Below are 13,562 nucleotides of genomic sequence, written 5' to 3'. Positions count from 1 at the left end.
CAGTCACAACTAGCCACTGGGCGGGGTGCGTGCCGGCCGAGGGCGCCGGCTGCCAGAGTGGACATGGCGGCCGGCCCCACTGGGGCGGTGCTGGCCCTCCTGGGGGTGCTCAGTGTCTGTGCAGCCAGCGCCTATGGGTCCGTGGCGGAGAGGGAGGCCGGCGGTGAGGCGGAGTGGGCGGAACCGTGGGATGGCGCGGTTTTCCGGCCGCCCTCGGCGCTGGGCGCAGTGGGGGTGACGCGCAGCTCCGGAACGCCGAGACCAGGGAGGGAGGAGGCCGGAGATTTGCCGGTGCTGCTGTGGTGGAGCCCAGGGCTATTCCCCCACTTCCCGGGAGACTCGGAGCGCATCGAGTGTGCGCGCGGCGCGTGCGTGGCGTCCCGGAACCGCGGAGCGCTGAGGGACTCGCGGACGCGCGCGCTGCTCTTCTACGGCACCGACTTCCGCGCTTCGGCCGCGCCGCTGCCGCGCCTGGCGCACCAGAGCTGGGCGCTCCTCCACGAGGAGTCGCCCCTCAACAACTTCTTGCTGAGCCACGGCCCGGGCATCCGCCTCTTCAATCTTACCTCCACATTCAGTCGCCACTCGGATTACCCGCTGTCGCTGCAGTGGCTGCCCGGGACCGCCTATCTGCGCCGCCCAGTGCCTCCGCTCCGGGAACGCGCGGAGTGGCGCCGCCGCGGCTACGCCCCGCTGCTCTATCTCCAGTCCCACTGCGACGTGCCTGCGGACCGGGACCGCTACGTGCGCGAGCTCATGCGCCACATCCCGGTGAGTGAGTGAGGGCGGGCGGGAGGGGAGGGAAAAGAGGGGGCGGGCTGAGGCCAGGACTCTGGGTGTCCAGGCCTCCGGGCCGCACCCTCATGACGTCCCTATTCTACCCGGTCTAGGTAGACTCCTACGGGAAATGCCTGCAGAATCGGGAGCTGCCCACTGCGCGGCTACAGGACACAGCCACGGCCACCACCGAGGATCCAGAGCTCTTGGCTTTCTTGTCCCGCTATAAGTTCCACTTGGCCCTGGAAAATGCCATCTGTAACGACTACATGACAGAAAAACTGTGGCGTCCCATGCATCTGGGCGCTGTGCCCGTGTACCGCGGCTCTCCCTCTGTGAGGGACTGGATGCCGAACAATCACTCCGTCATCCTGATTGATGATTTTGAGTCTCCTCAGAAGCTGGCAGAGTTTATTGACTTTCTGGACAAGAATGATGAGGAATATATGAAATACCTGGCATACAAGCAACCTGGGGGCATCACCAACCAATTCCTTCTGGATAGTCTGAAGCATCGGGAGTGGGGAGTGAATGATCCTTTGCTGCCTAACTACCTCAACGGCTTCGAGTGTTTCGTCTGTGACCACGAACTGGCTCGGCTGGATGTCGAGAAAGCCCACGCGGCCTCTCCCGGGGACAGCCCCGTCCTTGAGCCCCACATTGCCCAGCCCTCACACATGGACTGCCCAATGCCCACACCTGGCTTTGGCAATGTGGAAGAGATTCCTGAGAATGACAGGTAAGAATGCTGGGGTCCCCTGCAGCCATCAAATCATTTACTTACTTGCTTACTGTGGACAATTAAGTAGCACTAGGTGCTGAGCAGGTGCAGGAGGAAATTATGATATGTGCTCACTCTGTCTTTAAGGTGTCAGCAGTCTAATTGGGGTTAGGATAAGACAAGCTGAAAAAGCTGAATAGATGTAAAATATAATTCAAGGCAACAAATGAAAATCAGCTTATGTGGACAATGTTTCCAGTAGTGGTTCAAAAAGATTGAACCAGAACCCAGGGCCTGTGCAGACAGGGGAGAGAGAAAATGGGGCAAATAAATAGGGGCAAGGCTGTAAATATCATTAATACCAGGCTCAGGAGTTTGGACTGCACTAAAAACTCAACTATTTGAGCACCTTTTATAGAGTGGACATGGGGGTGGGGAGTAGAGGAGAGCATTTTGAGGGAGGCTTTTCTGCAGTAGTCAGGGCTTCCACCTGTTAACCAGCCATAATTTTTTTTAAGCAGCTGTGCTGAGGATGAGCCCCATGTACTTGGTGCATGTGGGGACACACTGCCTGTGTAACTAGAAAAACTAGGCATGGCCGGGCATGGTGGCTCACGCCTGTAATCCCAGCACTTTGGGAGGCCAAGGTGGGAGGAACACTTGAGGCCAGGGGTTCCAGACTAGCCTGGACAATGTAACAAAACCCTCTCTGTACAATTTAAAAGCTAAAAGCCTGGGGTGGTGATGCATACCTGTAGTCCTGGCTACTTGGGAGGCTGTGGCAGGTGGATTGCTTGAACCCAGGAGTTCAATGCTGTAGTGAGCTAGGATCGTGCCACTGCATTCCAGCCTGGGTTGGAGTAAGACTGTGTCTCACACACACACACACACACACAACAATGCGCAATGTGCATCAGAAGGGAAGCGAATAGGCTACTGCAGTAGGTGGCAAAAGGTGGTGGTATTGGGAAACAAGGCCAGCATGAGGTGTGTGGGGGGGAAATGTTGAAAGCACTTGTAGCAAGCCACACCTGTTGGGGGAGAGGTGATAAGATTATTAAGCTTAAGTAAGACTGCTAGAATGGCCTACAGAGACCGACTTGGACAGTGAATGGCAGCAGAAGGCCATTTATTAATAGATGCTGCTGGCAGTTTTGTCCCGATGGTTGGAATGCTTCACCAAGTAATTTGTATCTAATTACAAATTGTTTGTATCTGAACATAATATGATTTACTAGAGGAAAAGTACAAAAAAAATGTGAAACATTAAGAAAATAAATATTCAGGTTATGTCTTTTCTAGATGCTGGATGCTACTTCATTTTGATGCACCTTCATTTTGATTATTGGGAGAAAGGTGAAACTTAAAAGATAATCATCTAAAGACCCCTGCCCCCTTGCTTTCCTTATGGAGACTACCACTTCCAGTCTGACCTCTGCTTTGCCTGCCTCTGAACCCCCTCCACATTTGGGAGCCAGAAGCAGGCAAGTCAGGAATTGTAATCAATTGGGTAGGCTTTGTATTTGTGGCTTTTAGCCTGTCACTTGGGCTAATATTGGATTTACTTCATGTTGTCTTCCCATCGCAGCAGTCTTGTCCAAGTTAGAGACCACTGTATCTGCTTAAGATTTCTTTGGCCCCACTCAGAAAAAGGCAGGACTCATAACTATGCTGCAGTTCCATAATCCAACCCCCATTTTGGTATTTCAGTTGGAAAGAGATGTGGCTGCAAGATTATTGGCAAGGTCTGGACCAGGGGGAAGCTCTCACTGCCATGATCCACAACAATGAAACAGAGCAGAGGAAATTTTGGGATTACCTACATGAAATCTTCATGAAAAGGCAACATCTCTAAGTGCCCTTGCAAGAACCTTTAACTTGGCGGAGCTAAGGAGATTTTATTCTACCATGGGACATAAGGAGCATCCATTGCACAAACCCTTACTGAACACTGTCTTTTCATGGATTCAAGGCATTCCAGTTTTATCTATTAAGATTTTATATTAATGATGAGTAGCCAAGGTCTAACATAGGGCCTCTCCTCAAGGAGAGATGGAGGCATACAATTCTTGGTTCAGTGAGAAACAGAACCCTAAAACATCCATTTGATTCAAGGTGCTGGTTGAAGAGTTTTTAAATTACTCAATTCTCTGTTTCATCCTTTGAGCTGTACTTGACTACCAATGAAGTAAGATGGGTCAGGTTACAACTTACAACTTTTGTTCTATTCCCCAAACTCCTCATTATTCAGTACGTTTCCCAATAATCTCTTCTTCTCATCTCTTGCTTTATAAATTGTTATGTTGGTGGAGAAGCAAAACTTCTGGTGAGTTGTATTCTGTTTTTTTGCATTTTTTATATTATGTACTTTGCTTTCATGTCAAACTTCTATTTTCCTTTTTTTTTTTTGTATTTTTTTGTAGAGATGAAGTTTTGCCATGTTGCCCAGGTTGGTCTCCAACTCCTGGATCAAGCAATCCATCCGCCTTGGCCTCCCAGAGTGCTGGGTTTACAGGCATCAGCCACCTTACCCAGCCCTAGGGTTTTTTTTTTTTTTTTTTTTTTTTTTTGCCTTTTTCTGTCCAGGTGTAGTGGCTTATGCCTGTAATCCCAACACTTTGGGAAGCTGAGGAGGGGCGACTGCTTGAAGCCAGGAGTTTAAGACCATCCTAGCAAGACCCTGTTTCTAAAAAATATAAAAGAATTAGCAGGGCATGGTGGTGCACACCTGTAGCCCTAGATACTTGGGAGGTTGAGGCAGGAGGATCACTTGAGTCCAGGAATTTAAGGCTGCAGTGAGCTATGATCATGATCACTGCACTCCAGCCTGGGTGACAGAGCGAGACACCGTCTGAAATTATATATATATATATATTTTTTTTTTTTTAAGACAGAGTCTCGCTCTGTCACCAGGCTGGAGTGCAATGGCATGTTCTCGGCTCACTGCAACCTCCACCTCCCTGTTTCAAGCGATTCTCCTGCCTCAGCTTCCTGAGTAGCTGGGACTACAGGCATGCACCACCACGCCCAGCTAATTTTTTGTATTTTTAGTAGAGAAGGGGTTTCGCCATGTTGGCAAGGATAGTCTTGATCTTTTGACCTCGTGATCCGCCTGCCTTGGCCTCCCAAAGTGCTGGGATTACAGGCGTGAGCCACTACACCCGGCCTCAAATACATTTTTTTTTTTTTGGAGACGGAGTCTCGCTCTGTCGCCCAGGCTGGAGTGCAGTGGCCGGATCTCAGCTCACTGCAAGCTCCGCCTCCCGGGTCTACGCCATTCTCCTGCCTCAGCCTCCCGAGTAGCTGGGACTACAGGTGCCCGCCACCTCGCCCGGCTAGTTTTTTGTATTTTTTAGTAGAGACGGGGTTTCACTGTGTTAGCCAGGATGGTCTCGATCTCCTGACCTCGTGATCCGCCCGTCTCGGCCTCCCAAAGTGCTGGGATTACAGGCTTGAGCCACCGTGCCTGGCCCAAATACATATTTTTAATGGCCTTGTCTTTCCTGGTTTTAGGCCCTTTCCCACAATTTCTGATGGAAATACAGAAACCTTGCCATCATTCTTACTGCTGGTTTGCATCTTATTTATGGTATATCTGGGATTCCTTCTCATGAACAGAAAGATTCAGTGGCTGTTATATGCCTTGTCAATTTAATGTATTGCCCTGTCCTCTTTTTGATCAAAGATGGAGACTAAGACTGGGAATTATGACAGAAAAAGTCATATTTTTCTTTAAATGATTTTGAAATGTTAAAATAGGCCAATATGAGTCAAAGTGCAAATTTTTCGGTATGTTGACCAAAAAAAAAAAAAAAGAAAAGGAAGCCCAGGGAAAAAAGTGCAAATTTTTATAGTTCCTAATTCTTTTGTTTGCCTAATGAACTGTTCCCTCTATTTTATTGTTTTTATATGCTACAAAGTCCCATCTTCTGCAGTTATGGAAACAGTGTAGCAGTATGTTTTAGTAATTATTTTATAATCTGTAGCAATTTTCACTTTTAAGTGCAATGAATAGTCCAGCTTCATTCACTGTATTACGGATAGGCTTCCATATGACCTTTTTTTTTTTTTTGAGATGGAGTTTCGCCCTTGTCGCCCAGGCTGGAGTGCAATGGTGCGATCTCAGCTCACTAGAATCTCCGCCTCCCCAGTTCAAGTGATTCTTCTGCCTCAGCCTCCTGAGTAGTGGCGATTACAGGTGCCTGCCACCATGTCTAGCTAATTTTTGTATTTTTAGTAGAGATGGGGTTTCACCATGTTAGCCAGTCTGGTCTCGAACTCCTGAGCTCAGATGATTCACTTGGCTTGGCCTCCCAAAGTGCTGGGATTACAGGCGTGAGCCACCGTGCCCAGGCCCCCCGCCTTTTTTTTTTTTTTGAGGTAGAGTCTCACTGCATCACCAAGGCTAGAGTGCAGTGGCACAATTTTGGCTCACTGCAGCCTCTGCCTCCCATGTTCAAGCAATTCTCATGCTTCAGCCTCCAGAGTGGTGGGATCACAGGCGCGCAACACCATGCCTGGCTAACTTTTTTGTATTTTAGTAGAAATGGGGTTTCGCCATGTTGGCCAGGCTGGTCTCAGACTCCTGACCTCAAATGATCCACTTGTCTTGGCCTCCCAAAGTGCTGGGATTATAGGAGTGAGCCACCGTGCCCAGCCTGAGACTATTTTTTGATGGAGCCCACTCAAAGGGATGAGGAGGCAAGGCAAGATATTTAAGCCACAAGTGGCTGGCTAAATAAAAGCTTAGAGCTGGGCGCACCCAGTACCAACAGGTGGCTCACACCTGTAATCCCAGCTACTTGGGAGGCTGAGGCAGGAGAATTGCTTGAACCTGGGAGGCGGAGGTTGCAGTGAGCCGAGATCACACCACTGCACTCCAGCCTGGGCAACAGAGCGAGAGTCTGTCTCAAAAAAAAAAAAAAAAAATGCTTAGTCAGATTTGGGGATGCAGCCAAACCCTTCTATTGCTGTGGTTTGAACATACAGTCTAATGAGCAGGGAAACCATTAGCTCTTTCTGAGGCAGTGGAACAGGAAAGAATACCTTGGACCTTAGAGCTACTCTAGTTGTAATGTATTAATGAGTTATCACTAGAGAAGTTCCACAGTTTATCAGTATATTATCTATACCTCTATCTACATATCTATATAGATAGATATATGTTAGATGCTTCAACAACTAGGGTCTACACTTAATATACTGAAATCTAAGGATGTGGCCAAGAAAAGCTGTAATTAGGCTGAATTTCATTGCCAAAGTTGTTCTTTTTTCATTTAATCCTTTGATAAAAGATGATCTTCATAAATTACAGAAAGTTTGCTTACCCTGTTTGACCTTTTGCAGAAAAGAACAAGAGGGAAGACCTCCAGGCTGGGTGCAGTGACTCATACCTGTGATCCCAGCACTTTGGGAGGCCGAGGTGGAAGGATCGCTTGAGCCTAGGGATTCAAGACCAGCTTGGGTAACATGGCAAAACCCCATCTCTACAAAAAATAGAAAAAATTAGCTGGGCATGGTGTGTGTGCCTGTAGATTCAGCTACTTGGGAGGCTGAAGTGGGAGGATCGCCACTGCATTCCAGCCTGGGTGACAGAGTGACACCCTGTCTCAAAAACAAACTGAAAAAAAAAAAACAAAAAAAAACTTCAGGAAGATCGCTTGAGCCCAAGAGTTTGAGGCTATAGTATGCTGTGAGTGCACCTATGAGTACCAACTGGGCAACCTAGACCCGTCTTTAAAAAAAAAAAAAAAAAAAATCTGTTGGGCTGGGTGCGGTGGCTCACGCCTGTAATTCCAGCACTCTGGGAGGCCAAGGCGGGCAGATCACCTGAGGTCAGGAGTTCAAGACCAGCCTGACCAACATGGAGAAACCTCATCTCTAGTAAAAATATAAAATTAGCTGGGCGTGGTGGCTGGCACATGACTGTAATCACAGCTACTCAGGAGGCTGAGGCAGAAGAATCGCTGGAACCCAGGAGGCAGAGGTAGTGGTGAACCGACATCACGCCATTGCACTCTAGCCTGGGCAACAAGAGTAAAACTCTATCTCAAAAAAAAAAAAATTCTGTTAAAATTTGATATAGTAGGCACTGACAAAAGAGGTCAAATGCAGGACTGATTTCTAAGCTTGCAATCTATCTAAATGCAGATGCTAATTTAGAGTGCATAATACATATTACATAAGTACAGACCTAGGTCAGGACTTAAATTTCATTATGTGCAATAAAAAGGTTAAATGATAGTTAAGCAAGGTGTAGAATTATCCTTACCTCTCCTTCTAATGACACGAGCTCACATTGGCATTCCTTTGGTACTTTGACGTATAAAGTGGGCAGTTGTTTCTGAATGATTGTTGCTGGAGCCTCAGGCCTGCTTTGTGCTCGGTGCTTTCCAGACTTTCTCCTTTATTCCTATCACCATATAAGTACTCAGAAAAGAGCAGTGTAAACCAGGTGTTACATTTCCACAAGGGAAAGTAGAATCAAGAATAGCCACATGATACTTACTGAAAGCTTCACTTTCCCTATAGAGAAAGCAAGCAATATGAATTTTCTGATTTGGGGCCCAGCCTGCTCTGTATACAGCAGCAGACTCACTCACTGCAGGTTGGCATTATTAGTGACAGAAATGTCTGCTAGGAGTCTTTTAATTATACTCTGGAGTGTGGAGGTGGAGTGCAAGGCTGCTTCCTTTATTACTGCAAGTGTTATTTTCTATTACCTCAGGTTTCGTTTTGTATAATAAACTGCTTCTTGTTAAATAATGTCTTCTGCTTCATTATTTTTTGGGGGTGGGTGTAATAAAGTTGGAGATTTGTAAAAAAGGTTCAGGTTGGGTGTGGTGGCTCATGCCTGTAATCCCAGCACTTTGGGAGGCCAAGGCAGGAAGCGCACTTGAGCCCAGGAGTTCAAGAGTAGTCTGGGCAACATACTGAGACCCCATCTCTACAAAAAATAAAAAAAAACCTAGCCAGCCGGGTTTGGTGGTGTGAGCCTGTGGTTGCAGCTACTCCAGCAGCTGAAGCAGGAGGATCACTGGAGTGAGGCCAAGGCTGCAGTAAGCTAATCATTCCACTGCACTCCAACCTGGGTGACAGAACAAGACCCCAAATCCAAAAATAAATAAATAAAACGTTTGTTCATTTAACAAGTATTTATTGGTACTATTCTAGGCACTGGGGATTCAGCAATGAACAAGATAGACAACGTTCCTTCTTTCATGCTTACATTTTTAAATGGGTGTTAGGGATAGGTCAGGCCATAATAAGACACTTCAGACGGTGATAGGTGCTATGAAGAAAACAGGTTGATGGTGGTGGGGTGGGAGAGGTCAGAGAAGCCCTCTGACATTAACTGAGACTTAAGGGAAGAAAAACAACCAGCCATGCAGAAATCAGTGGGAAGATTCCAAATATCTGTGATAAGTCATTTTTAACACACTACATTTACAAATCCAAATAAATGTTGCTCCTCCAAAGCAGTCATGAGCTACAGGCTTGTTTCTGCTTCCATTACCAAAAACATTTCTTGGAGCTTATTTGGAAATGCTATGAGAATACGCTGCACATCTTTGGAATGAGTTTTTGTAAACAGCCAGAAGTAACTTGAGAACCAAGTCTGGCTGGGCGCAGAGGCTCAGTCATGTAAAGCACTTTGGGAGGGCGAGGCAGGAGGATCGCTTGAGCCCAGGAGTTGGAGACCAGTCCAGGCAATATGACAGAACCCCGTCACTACAAAAAATAATTAGCTGGGCGTGGTGTCTTGCACCTGTGGTTTCAGCTACCCAGGAGGCAGAGGCGGGAGGATCGTTTGAGTTCAGAAGTTTGAAGCTGCAGTGAGCTACGAATGTGCCACTAGAACTCCAGTCTGGGCAACCAAGAGAGGCCCTGTCTCATAAAAAAGTCTGATGAAGCATCACAACTGAAGGTCCAAGTCTGTAAGACTGGCGAGAGGATTAAAAAAGACGATGAATGCCAAGTGTTTAAGCTTCATCCTATCAACTGAGATTGTTATAAATGAGCAAATGGTATCTAGTAGTAGCAGCAGCAGTTGTTATAAAATGAAACGTCTAATTTTTCTTTGCGGCTTTGTAGTGGTCCTATAGGTAGTGAAAAACAACAGTTCTTGCAAGGTTTATTAAAGTAAAACAATAATCTTTCCCAACCCAACATCTTAAAGTCTCAAATTTTGATTCGCTCCCCCCCCCACCCCGCCCTATGCCAATAGCCCCTAGACCAAGCCGGTTACCACCAGAAGAGTGTCCACTTACCAGGGCCCTTTCCTGCATGTCCCCGGCCTCGTACTGCCCCCAGACTTCGGGGCCCGGAGCCCATCAAGGAGAAGCCTCAGTCGGCGTACGAACCCAGAGTCTCCTCCTAATCTGCTGATGAGTACGAACCCGCCGCTGTTCGAACCCAGCATCGCCGCAGCCCCAGACAAATAAAAGAAAGAGGTGGCCGCCAGCAAGCCATTGAGCCTTCCCAGAGCTCCGCAGTGATTCGTCAAGCCCGTAGGGATCTCGCGAGGTCACGCACGGAACCGCAAAGCCTGCCGGGAGCTGGGTGTGCGATGGCGACACCCAGCCTGCGGGGTCGCCTGGCGCGGTTTGGGAACCCTCGGAAGCCTGTGCTGAAGCCCAATAAACCTCTCATTCTAGCTAACCGCGTCGCGGAGCGTAGCCGGGAGAAGGGCGGTGAGCAGTCGGTGTCAGGAGGGCCCCGGAGCGGAAGCCGGAGCATGAGCAGAGGCGGGTGGGTAGGAGGGCAGGAAGGTGGGTCTTCTTGTGACTGAAGGTCCCCCGGATCTGCCCCTCCAGAGGCGACTTGCATCACGGAGATGGCGGTGATGATGGCTTGCTGGAAGCAGAATGAATTCCGCGACGATGTGTGCAGAAAAGAGATCCAGGGCTTCCTCGATTGTGCCGCGAAGGCTCAGGTGACCGATGATGGCTCCTGGGGTGCTTTCTCAGGAAAAGAATGGGGGAGATACAAGTAATGATTCTCCCTGCCTTTTGCTAGGAAAGGCCCTTTCATTCATTTGGGAGGTATATTATTCACGCCAAAGTGGGAAAGGTTACAGTTTTGAAGGCTGTGTGATCTTGACGGATTTATTCATTGTTCTGAACTTTACCATTACTATACGTAAAATGAGGCTAATACCACTTTGAAGAATGTTGTGACTGTCAGATGAAGTAATGAATGGGAAAACCATTTTGAAAAATGTATAGCGCTGCTCAAGTAGACATTATTGTCTGAAATAGAACTAAAGAGACTAAAACTAAATAATGATAATTGTTTGGTTTCCAGCCTAGGCTTAATTGCTAGCAGAGATAGTAGCTTCTGAGCAGAGTCTCATTTGTAGGTCCCAACGCCCTTTTGTTGAAGAGCGGCTGACATAGATCTCTCCAGGCTGGTTAACATCTTCATGTGCTTTAGGGCATTGTGAGAACTATGGGCCTAGATCAGGACAAACTTGATTTATTGATTGATTTTTTGGGTCAGATCTTAAAAGTCTGCACTAGACACACTGTAGAGCTGTCATTCTTGTATTTGTTCTGTGTTTTCAGGAAGCCCGAAAGATGAGATCAATACGAGAGTCTGGGAGTTTACCTCCAAATAAATTGAATAAATTGTTACAGAGGTTTCCTAACAAACCTCACCTCAGCTGAAAATGGACAAGTATTTTCAATGACTGAAATATAGCTTCTGACAACTATGCGGAGGCATTTTAGAGACATTGGCATTGCCATGCCCTCTTTGGAGGGTAGAAGAGACAAAACACTTTTTTCACCCTTTGAAATCATAGTATGGGTAGAAGTTATGATATATCTTGAAATAAAATCCTCTGAAGAGAACTTGGCCTTTTGTTGTGAATTAGGTACTCTCTTCATTCTTGAACCCTGTTTCCTCCCCTAGACCCTGGAAATTATTTCCTTCCTGATTTGCCCTAGGAGCAGGACAAATCCCGTTGTCTTGTCTTTCCCTGCATTTGAAGTCTTTTACACCATTTAGTGCCCTTGCCTTTGGATGCAATAAGGAAGTTGAAGTTTGCTATCGTCTGTAAATACTTAGTGATTGCCTATTTTGTGCATAGTCCCTGCAAGGTGCTCTCTAAATAATCAAGTTAACAAACTGGTGACCTAGAGGTTCTACAGATGTGTTTTATGTGACCCATGCAGTTAAAAAAAAAGTTTTAAAATTAGCTGGTCGTGTTCAAAAATAGGAAAAAAAGTCATTAAAGTTTCACATTTTAGCTTTATTTATTTGTTTGTTTATTTAAGACGGAGTCTTGCTCTGTTGCCCAAGCTGAAGTGCAGTGGTGCTATCTCAGCTCACCGCAACCTCCGCCTCCCAGGTTCAAGTGATTCTCCTGCCTCAGCTCTCTGAGTAGCTAGGATTACAGGCACCAGCCATCATGACGGGCTAATTTTTGTATTTTCAGTAGAGACAGAGTTTCACCATGTTGGCCAGGCTGGTCTTGAACTCCTGACCTCAAGTGAACCACCCGTCTTGGCCTCCCAAAGTGCTGGGATTACAGGCGTGAGTCATCGTGCCCGGCCACTTATTTTTTTAATAAAAAAAAATTAAAAGCTCTGGCAGCCCTATTTTCTTATTTCCACCTGGCAATAATTAGGTAGAGCTGATTATCATTTGTCTGCATTCTCCAGTGACCTCACTACTGGACTCTACAAAATGGTGAAACAGAATTAAAAATTGTCTACTTTATTACCTGTTTACTTCTCTCAAGTTATCTGCCTAGTTGCTGAAGGCATTCACTGTTGTGATTCCCCTGATATTAGGAAAAACTACATAGCATTTTATGTGTACTCTGCCCTTTCAGGCATAATTGAGTTAGCTTTTTAATGTACTTTACAGCATTAAATGTGGGACAAACATCAGTGGTGCTTTTAATGCAGCAATGGGATAATTATTAAGGTAAGAAGGGGTCTTGCCTCCCTGATCCACTGACAGTTGTCTCTTCCCACATTCTTCATATCCCCTGCGTAGAGCCCTGGGCAAGTGCCCAATTCTACAGGATGAGCCTTTTAGCTATAGGAAGAAGCTCAGTGCCTATGCACTTTGGACTAGGCTTAGGAGTTTGTTTTTGTTTTTGTTTTTTTGAGACGGAGTGTCGCTCGGTCGCCCAGGCTGGAATGCAGTGGTGGGATCTCGCATCACTGCAAGCTCCGCCTCCAGGGTTCACACCATTTTCCTGCTTCAGCCTCCCGAGTAGCTGGGACTACAGGCGCCCACCACCATGCCCGGCTAATTCTTTGTAGTTTTATAGAGACGGGGTTTCACCGTGTTAGCCAGGATGGTCTCAATCTCCTGACCTCGTGATCCGCCGACCTCAGCCTCCCAAAGTGCTGGGATTACAGGCGTGAGCCACCGCGCCCAGCCTTAGGAGTTCTTAACCTAGGTCAATAGACTCCACTTAAGACGTCTGTGAACTTGGGGGAAAATTTGTATTTTTAACTACAACTGAAATTTAGCATTTCAGTCAGGGCTATGGAAAACAAACCACAGTAACATTATCAAAACCTATATGAAATCACGGTATTTTCATATCATGTTACAGTTGGTTATAAATATCTCAAAAAGCATTTATACTGATGACCAGCTTCAAAATTATGATAGTTACTACACTGCCTCCTAGATCTTGTCATTTAATGTGTAAATAAAGGAGCATTATTACGTTACAGATTTGTTCTATTAATAGTTTAATAATTGTATTTAAACAACTGGTTTCCTTTGTAATTCTTGGTGTTTCGTGCATTTGTAAACAATCTGAGAAGCGGGTCCAGAAACCTGCCTAGACTGCTAAAGGGTCCATGGCACAAAAAAAGGTTGAGTTAGTAGACCCAAAGGCCGTATGGACAAACAGTACAACCATTTCCTGAAATCAAATGCATTCTTTTCTGATGTTTCCCCAATTAGACCCTATAAAAAGGTCGGCTGGATTGCAGACTTCTGGACTACGATTCCCAGAAAGTAGTGCGGCCCTGGGGCCTATCCAGAGTTAAGACAATAACTCCATCCAATAGTTCCTGTCCTCTCCTGACAG

The 13,562-nt window shown here is 46.6% G+C and overlaps 2 protein-coding genes and 1 long non-coding RNA gene across 5 annotated transcripts; 2 read left to right on the top strand and 1 right to left on the bottom strand.

Annotated features, from left to right (window-relative positions):
- Positions 1–54: 54 nt before the first annotated feature.
- FUT11 (fucosyltransferase 11) lies at positions 55–8,260 on the top strand. Of its 3 annotated transcripts, none has more exons than XR_012417809.1 (3): positions 55–771; positions 895–1,516; positions 6,845–8,260. XR_012417809.1 is itself a non-coding variant. In XM_015455885.4 (3 exons), the coding sequence occupies exons 1-3, from the start codon at positions 64–66 to the stop codon at positions 6,882–6,884; spliced, it is 1,374 nt and encodes a 457-aa protein (XP_015311371.2). In that variant the 5' UTR covers positions 55–63; the 3' UTR covers positions 6,885–8,260. The 3 variants fall into 3 exon arrangements, 2 of the variants coding, with proteins under 2 accessions (XP_015311371.2, XP_073857926.1); XM_015455885.4 differs by having other exon boundaries at positions 891–1,516; XM_074001825.1 differs by lacking the exon at positions 6,845–8,260 and adding an exon at positions 3,209–3,818 and having other exon boundaries at positions 891–1,516.
- A 373-nt stretch (positions 8,261–8,633) lies between these two features.
- LOC107130836 (uncharacterized) lies at positions 8,634–10,002 on the bottom strand. Its single transcript, XR_001493478.3, has 2 exons — positions 9,769–10,002; positions 8,634–9,597 (listed from the first exon to the last, which is right to left on the bottom strand). It is a non-coding gene; the product is annotated as an uncharacterized lncRNA (long non-coding RNA).
- Positions 10,003–10,048: 46 nt separating this feature from the next.
- Positions 10,049–11,352, top strand: CHCHD1 (coiled-coil-helix-coiled-coil-helix domain containing 1). The gene is made up of 3 exons (XM_045400062.2): positions 10,049–10,191; positions 10,315–10,433; positions 11,065–11,352. Exons 1-3 carry the CDS (start codon positions 10,068–10,070, stop codon positions 11,164–11,166), a joined length of 345 nt encoding a protein of 114 aa, XP_045255997.2. The 5' UTR covers positions 10,049–10,067; the 3' UTR covers positions 11,167–11,352.
- The last annotated feature ends 2,210 nt before the right edge of the window (positions 11,353–13,562 follow it).

The sequence above is a fragment of the Macaca fascicularis genome, chromosome 9, assembly GCF_037993035.2.
Source record: "Macaca fascicularis isolate 582-1 chromosome 9, T2T-MFA8v1.1".
In the NCBI taxonomy this organism is placed as follows: Eukaryota; Metazoa; Chordata; class Mammalia; order Primates; family Cercopithecidae; genus Macaca; species Macaca fascicularis.
This window is presented reverse-complemented; position numbering and strand designations above follow the sequence as displayed.